General features: G+C 31.8%; 1 protein-coding gene across 1 annotated transcript; it reads right to left on the bottom strand.

Moving 5' to 3' along the window:
* Positions 1-4,059: 4,059 nt before the first annotated feature.
* On the bottom strand, positions 4,060-9,040 carry LOC142622536 (polygalacturonase At1g48100). The gene is made up of 7 exons (XM_075796025.1): positions 8,786-9,040; positions 8,491-8,622; positions 7,244-7,390; positions 7,097-7,123; positions 6,798-7,005; positions 4,949-5,139; positions 4,060-4,559 (listed from the first exon to the last, which is right to left on the bottom strand). Exons 1-7 carry the CDS (start codon positions 9,038-9,040, stop codon positions 4,170-4,172), a joined length of 1,350 nt encoding a protein of 449 aa, XP_075652140.1. The 3' UTR covers positions 4,060-4,169.

The raw sequence follows: 9,040 nt of genomic DNA, 5'->3' as shown, positions 1-9,040 counted from the left end.
ACCGGCCATGTACTGATCATACCATCCAATTTCGGGTAATACCAGCCGGTATCGGGCGTACTAGCCGATATGGAGATTTTTTTTTTTTTTTTTTTAGTTTTGTAATTTTTGTTAGGGGAGAATAGTAACTTATTTGCATTAACTTATTAGTATTATTTGTTTTCTTAGTATGCAATGGTAACTTTTAAGCTTTCTATTTTTTATATTGTTTTTTTTTTCCCTTTTAATTGATACTAAAGACTAAAATCATGAATAATATGTTCTGAATTGAGGAAATGTTTTATGGTAAACTTTTATATTTATTATAATATACACACCCACACCCACACACACACACTTATATATATAAAATACGGTAAACCCGAAATAGTACACCGGTATTGACCGGTACCGAATTATATCATTCTACTAATCAAACCGGTACAGCATCTGGTACGAGATTGACTCACTTGCTCCTAATAACTATTTTTGAAATATCTTCTTTCTCTTTTGTGCAGGATGTACCGTTGCTTTATCAACCTCTTACCAAAAAAAGGCTTTATCAAGGCATATACCAAAGGAAGTGCACGCACTGTGATGCTCCAAGTTGTGGACAGATTATGGCCTGTGAAGTTATACAATTATTCATGTTCATCATATGAGTTCTCTCTTGGTTGGTCTGCATTTGTGAGAGAAAATGCTTCGCAAGTTGGAGATATTTGCTTTGAGCTGCTAATGAGAGACGATGTTGTGTTCAAACTCCACATTTTCTGATGCCTCAATTAAGACTTATGTGGTTGCTAAATCATTTATAATTAGGGACCGAACCAAAACTTACAATTTAGAGGGCAGAAGTATAAAAAAAAGCATCCCTTTAGTATTAACAAATCCTTAACGAAGACATTGACACAAAATTATTGTTTCTTAATAAATTACAATGCAATCAAGAGAGGTGTGCATGGGTCGGGTTGGGTTGGGTTAAAGAGATTTTTTGACCCAACCCACCATGGTGGGTCGAAAAAAATTCAACCCAACCCAACGCAACCCACATGGGTCGGGTAGGGTTGGGTTGAACCCATGAGTTGGACAAATTTTTAATTATTATTATTATTATTATTATTATTATTATTATTATTAAATTGAGTAGAAAAAAATATATATATAAATATATTTTAAAAAAAACTCAAAGATTAGTACCAATGTAACTCCTTAAAGGCAAACAACACTAATGACTAAACAACAATATATCAAATGTAATTTACTAGGGTTTTTGTGAACCAATTGGCTTTTATATAGGATAGGAAGAACTAGTTATTTTTTAAAAAAAATTATTAATTATATAATATATTTTAAATATGTATTAAATATATGGGTGAATCAGGTTGGGTTTGGGTCTTAAAATTCCAAACCCACCAAGCCCTAAAAACCAACCCAACCCGGTGGGTTGAGTTTGGTCGGGTCGATTTTAGCGGGTTGGCTGCACACCCCTAGCAATCATTTATGATAATAGAACTCGACGATTCTTTTGTGTGTTTATGTTTGTGTGTATCTTTGATGCGTGTGTCTGCTGCTGGGTAAGAACAAAATTATTTTGCTAAAACTTTTGAAAGGTCAAGTTATTTGTTTTGGGTAAAAGTAATTGATTAGACGTAATTATTTTTGGCTATGCTATTTGTCATTTTTGTTGTTGGACTAACTTTTTTGGGCTAGTTAATTTTTTTTCTAGATTTTAGATCTATAACTTTTTTTAATAGCCTTTAAAAGGATCAATAATATTATTAAGGAGGAAGTGTAATTTTATGTATCATCTTGGGAGCTTATTATTTGCTACCACTTTGTTCAGACTTTTTTTAAAATTCTTTTTTTGTTTCTGGATCAGATTGAATCAAGGTTTATGTTTTGTTATATCTACCGACTGGCCTGTCAGGGACTTTTATCAATAAGGATTTTGGGTTTCTGATGGGAAATCTTGGCCCGCTAAGTACATTTCTAGGCAGTATTAGTATAATTGACAAATGCTTCAACCCAATTTTCAGGCAACACGAGGCACGATATATATTTGGCAAACAGAATTTTTATTCTTTAAAGTTGTTGAGGCCGTTTTTACGCGTCGTACTTTGATGCATTAGCGGTTAGACTTGAGGTTGTTCGGGAAGTCGAGATCAGAAGTTATGCCAACGGGTCACCCTTTGGCATGCTACGGTTGCACTTTACCCTGGGCAATGAAATTTATTTTAAATGTTTGAATGTTGTAAATTTTTTTTTTCTTAGAAAATGAATAAAAAAATGATTTATAATATTTAGAATAAAAATGAGATTAAGTATGCGTATGGCATTGACTTAAAAAGCCAGATTTTTTATTATTTAGTTTTTTTTGCTACTATTCATAAGTCTCATTACATTTTTTGGACGATTCATGGGTTTCACTATAAAAATGCAGTTACCTTTTACTTTATTTACAGTACATTTAGCAAACAGTTTTCAGTTTTAGCTAACTAAGCTGTTCCCAAACAGACACTAAAAATATACTCTCTCTGTTCCAGTTTGTTTGTCTTCTATTCAATTTTGAGATGTCCCAAAATATTTTCCTATTTCTAAAAATAAAAGTTATTAATGTGCTAGTGTTCCTATTATACCCCTACTTTAAATTCAAAACCATTTGAAAAGAAAACAAACAAATATTTAAAAAATCAATCTAATTGAGGCACCTTTTTAGTTGCCTCATTAAGAATAACTCTTTTTTAAAAAAAATGATAAATTTATTTAAGAGTAATTTTGTAAACTTATACATTTTTAGAATGCAGACAAGATAATAAATAATATTCCCTTAAAAAGTTTAACTTTTCAAACAGGAAAAATAAATTGGGATAGAGAAAGTAATAGTTAAGGCTTATATTTTATTGTGGACTACTTTTTGTGACAGAGTTCCTTCACTTGGTTCCTCAGGAACAATGACACGGTAGTTTCTTGGGAGCAATGTCACAGTTCCCCAGGAGTGATGTTACAGTTTCTCCACTTGGTTTCTTTGTGGAACTCTGAAATGGTACTATCTAACATTCCTTAGCGATTCCTCAAGAATGATGTCGTGGTGTAGTACCATTGTGATATTCTGCCAAAGAAACTCCTACTGTGAAACATTTAAGTTAGCTAGCCAACAAACTTGGTTCATGGAAACTTCTACTGAGGCACCAAGAAACGTAAAATGTAACAACATGCTAGAAAAAAGAGAGTTTATTTGGATGAGAGAGAGTGAGATCTGATGTGTGCATGTTTTTGTAGAAGGTTTTTTAGAGGCTAAGTAATGTTTTAGAAGCTCTGAAGGAGGCAGGATAGAGTCATCTTTGTTGGGTTATAGATTAACCACAGTTAATTAATTCAACTACCCAAGCTGATCAATTATTCAGATTTTATGCAAATATCATGAAGACACCAACAAATCACAATTCTAATCTAGAGTGTAGCGGAAATTAAATTTGACACAGTAATTTTTATATTAATAGGGAAAACCTTAACAACGCAAAAATCTCTCCAAGTGAATTTCAAGTTACCACTCTTAAGAGCATGAGTTTTACATTTTAGCCAAAAAAAAATATTTTAGCCACAACTAAATATTGGTCAATGATTGTTTAACCGCTAATTTATATCAAATATAGATGATTGATATATACTTGATACTAATATTGTTTGATATTAACCGGTAGCATCATCCCATGAGTCAAAGTCATCATACTCATAGAGATAAATGAATTCCTTTGAAAAGAACTCTAGACAAGTTTTTTTTTTTTTTAAATGAACTTCTCTAAAATTGTTATTGTAAGGCTTCATTAGAGTAATTACAATTACATATATTGTAATGTTAAATATAAGTATTACGCAAGTAGCAGAAATAAAAGTCATTTAGTTTTTGGACTATAGATTTGTATAAAAGTAAGTCTATGCCACTTGACATAACGTGTGACACGCAAATTTTTTGGAAAACACATGTAAATAAAATGAAACGGTATACATTCTTTTAAATGAATAATAGAAATAACAATATTGTATGCTGATCCACTTGAATCATTCATTACTTGGTGTACAGTCTAAATTAATTTGATAGGAACTTGGGTATGAAAAATAACTAATAAGCAGCACATCCCTAGAGAAATATTCAAATATTTTTTGTCCTAATATATTTATTTAGGCTAAGCTCAGCAAGAATCAACAGTAGACTGAGCTTTGGCTATTGGTGACTTGCCAGTTTGCAAACAATCAATTGGAGGAACAGTTGTAGTTCTTAATTCTCCATATGCTTCCCAGCAAAAAGGGTCACTTGATTGGCTTTTTTGAGCAGCTTCTAGGTTAATTGTAGCTAGAGAGACACCAGTGCATGGCACGTTGTCACTGCATGCAAAATGTACAGGTTTTACTTTGTAGGTTCCTTGTATATTTACATAGTCTATGCCTGACACTGCCACAGCTGAGCTTTCATTCTGACATTTGCTCTTATCACAGTAGTATTGGTCAATCATTATGGGAGTTTCAACTTCAGAAACTTGAATGTTGGAGAACATAATTCCTTGTACTGAGCCTGACCCTCCCTGCATTTGCAAAACAATATGACTATTAATAAGTCGATGTGTGAGTCTAGTGCTAACTTATAGCATATGTATTGAAAACCCAAACTGGTTAGTCATAATAAATTTAAAGGTTATTTTGAAAAGCATAACAAGTCATTTTTTTTATTGGTGTGATTGAAAATTAACATGTCAGTTTATGATAAAAATTTTCTATAAACTAATTTGGAAGAATTGAAGTTCCTTCAATCCACTACTTACACAACAACTTATAAAATTATCCACATATTTTTTAGTCATATAACTTATTTAAATGATTTAATGAATCATGATTTAATATACATGTTTAATTTTATAAACTTCCACGTAAGACTGTCAAAAAATAGGAAAGAAAATGGAATGTATTTTTATACCTGCCAAGTCTTTATTCTGACTCCAGTCATTGTATTCTGCATTTTTATGTCTCGAACGGTGACATTTGACACGCAGGCTTTAGTGTTATCCTTCCCTAGTGATCCAATGCTGATTCCATGTCCAGGTCCACAATTGACATTGTGAATGTATACATTTGAGCATCCAGTTTGTATGGAAACACAATCATCTCCTGCAGAACTTAATAGAAGTTATTCGAGTTGCCTCTATATATGTAGACTTGTAGAGGTGTCAAGTTAAATTTCGATTTTGTGTTTATTATTGTTATTTAATTATCTTCCTTAAATTCATGGCTATATTCTATGATGGGAAATTTAAAGAACTCACTTATGAAGAGATTTAATCGCCCAATTATGGTTGGCTTTTTTCTTCTTGACTAGGAAAAAGTTAAGGTTCCCCACATATGTGACTGGCACATGCATTTGTACTTTTGTTAGACTTTGAAAATGTAATTAATGTGTTTGTGTTAATATCCAATACCAAGGTTAGCACACTTAATAATATTAGTCTAAATATAAATTAAAGAGAGGTGCTACGTACACAACATTTTTACAACATTTTTACAACAAATCATAGGTGGTTAGTTGTTATTGGTTCAAATTTGAACCTAACACTAAGATTACTTTTTTGCCCCAACAATAACAACCAGTAACATCCTGCCACTTAGGATTTGTTGTAAAAATGTTGTAAAAATGTTGTAGACATATCATTTCTCTAAATTAAATTACCTTGACTACAGATTGGTTGTCAAGGTAACATTTTCAGATCGTCCCTAACATTTTTTTAAACCTTTATTTTTTTTTTTTTGCTAACATATTTGAACAAAAGGATCAAATTAATAGGGTGAGGGATATATTAAATTGACAAAAATTAAATTTTACGGACTAATGTGACAATTAATTAAAGTAAAGTTCAATTAACTAAATTCAATTTTAGCCTTTTTATTTTATGTAAATTTCAACCATCTACCTAATTGAGAATTTTTCTGTTGGTTTACTGACTTAATTGACATTATCTACTTATAAATAAAAAATTGACATTTTATAGCTAGAAAGCACAACAATCAACATAAAAAGACATGCATGTAACTTTTTTAATTGCTAAGGTAATACATAATTAAAACAATATCTAGAGTTATTGAAATTAAAATCAAATATTGACATGCATATTAATATTGATTTATGAATTTAGAGTATTATTAATTAGAATATGAAAGTCCAGATTTGATACTTTCTTAAATATTTAACTATTAAAGACGCCAATTTAAATTGCCCTCCACCCAATTTTTAATTCATAAAAAAAAAAAAAAAAAATCAACCATAAGACAATATACAACACTAGTTTTGACTTTTAACATTGTACTCTTGACTTTCGACATTGTACAATAGTTTTAGCAAAATTCTAAGTCACCATATTACACCCCATACTTAAAATTTGATGACTACGTTTGAACTTTCGTTTTTTTTTTTTTTTTTTGGTTTTTCATAATTCAATACTTAATAAGGGATGAAGATTTGAACTTTAAATATTTTCGTTAGAAAAATCAAGGTGTTATTTGAACTTTGATCGTATTTAAATCCAACAATTCTCATTAAAAAAAAAAATCCATTACTAGAATAAATTGTGCTTTGTAAGTTCAAGTTGCTCTTTTTTTTTGGGAAGGGGGGGGGGGTTTACATCTTTGTTATTTTTGTGCTTGAATAGTTGACTTGGATATTCAACTTCTTTATGTTCCTGACTCAGCCCTAGTCCTTAGAGCAACTAGTCATTCATAGTGTTTGTGTTGTGGATAAAGATGACACTACACCCTAATGAGAAATTTGAAATTACCACATGCAAGAGTGGTGCTGTAAATGACCACATCTTGAGAGTTCTGTAGGTGAATTCCATCTGTGTTAGGGCTATCACCAGGGGATGAAACATTTATGTCATAAACTTGAATGGTTTTGCAGCTATCGAATTTGAGATGGGTCTGTTGACTATTTTGAATTGTTATTCCAGTGACTGTCACTCCATCACTTCCATAAAACCTGAGTGCCTGCATATCAAAATATATATAACACAACAATCAAGGTCTAATATTATTTTTATATTGTGAAATGAGGATTAGTATAGGAAAACATTCTTACCGTAGGTTTGGTGCTTGGCATATTCCCCTATAGAAAGAGTTTTATAGACGGTAGAATAATTAGAATTTAGATGTGAATGTTGCTATTTAAAATTAGAAAAAGCAATGGCCTTGTTTGCTTGACTTGACATATAATGTAGAGACTTACCGAGTCACCCCACCAGACTGAACCTTGTCCGTCAATGATACCTTTACCTTTGATTGTAAACCCTTTAAGATTTTTAAATTCTAGCCATTGTAAAAGACCTGAACCCCAAGGTTGAGAGCTTGTAGGGGCTATGATTTTGCCATCCAACTGCATGGTTATTTCATAAATTAATAGTAATGTATGTATCAATAAATAGGGATGACAATGAAAAAGGACAAGCTCAAATGATGGATATATTTGTCTCCTCTTCAAGACGTGATTCCCATGCAGGATGAGAGCGAGGCAAGTTAGAGGTGAGATGAGTTTAAAGTATAATTTCAAAGGCAGAGATGAGAGAGAAAAGATAATGGCGATCATGATACCATTAAGAGAGAGAGAGAGAGAGAGAGAGAGAGAGAAATGTTTTGGAATAGTACTAACTAATATATATGAGTTTTAGTTTTACTAATGTGTGCCATTAAGACGTACATTAATAAACTATTTTAAGTAATTTTTTATAGAAATTATTAAGATATATATAGAGTGGATGAAACAAGATAAGATGAGCAAAATCTACCCTATCCCATCACCTCTTCAGATGGGGAAAATTGGTGTGAGGTGAAGAGAGGTAAGGGCGGTCATGTAAGATGAGGCAGTTTTATTACATCCCTTGACTTTGACCCATATATGTTGAGATGTTGCTACCTTTCCTCCTATTCTAATGAGGAAAATGAAAAAAATTAAGAAAAAGCAAAAGACGTAAAACAAAGAAAATGGAAAAGGAATGTTTATAGTCATTACTTTTGTGGACTCAAAAAGCTCTTTTTATTTTTATTTTTTTCCTTTTTCTTTTTCTGACTGAAAAAGCTCTTGTCATCTGAAAAAATTATACATGCTATAGTATTATTATTACAAAATTAATTAATTAATGAATATAATTAGTATTACATCAACAATATAAAAAAATTAATAAGTTTTTTATTCTTTTATATTTAAATGTTAACACATCAATTTAGAAAAGTTTATACGGTAAAATTTATATAGAATCTCTAACATTCCCTTTTGGAGTCAATTTAGCTATTTTGCTAGTATTGACTTTGGTGGCGACTTTCGGGCTTTTGGAGGCGACTCATCATCGCTGTTCTGCTGTGATGTGATTAATTAGAACAAATTAAGGGAGGGAGATCAGATACCAATAAAAGTGGGGTTGAAAATATGTACTAGCATTTTAAAAAAAAAAACATAGACAATATGTAACTTATATATACCTGAAAGACAATGTTTTGTTCACAACTAGACCCCGAAAAAGAGATTGGCAAGACCAAGAAAACAGACCCAGATGGAACAACCATTGTTGATGCCTCGACCTTGCAAGCTGCTGCCCACGCTGCTTCAAATGACTGCCTTGCATTAAAAGAGATCAGCATTCATTTACCACAACTTATTGAGTAATTTATAATATATGTTAAGGGACATCAATGATAAAAAATAGAAAGATATATTATAATTACTCCTAATGAACCATGAAGCAAGATGTGAAGCTTTTTATAAGATCGTCCACACCTTTGTGTCATCAGTTTGTCCATCACCTTTAGCACCATAGTCTAATACATTAAAGATGGCTGAGCTTAACATTCTGCGGCCAGCATGGTTATAACCTTTTGGTTTCTTTACAAGCACAGAAGCTGGGACAGCCTTGCTGCTTTGCCTCCAGTACTGCCTGCCTTCTCTAGCACAGCAATTCTCAAAGCTTGAAGACCATACAGAAAATGCAATGAAAAGTATCAATGTAAGGTCTTTCAGATTAAACCTATTCAT

This window comes from Castanea sativa, chromosome 1, assembly GCF_040712315.1.
Source record: "Castanea sativa cultivar Marrone di Chiusa Pesio chromosome 1, ASM4071231v1".
Taxonomy (NCBI): domain Eukaryota; kingdom Viridiplantae; phylum Streptophyta; class Magnoliopsida; order Fagales; family Fagaceae; genus Castanea; species Castanea sativa.
Note: the sequence above shows the minus strand (reverse complement) of the source record. Positions and strands in the feature narration are given on the sequence as shown.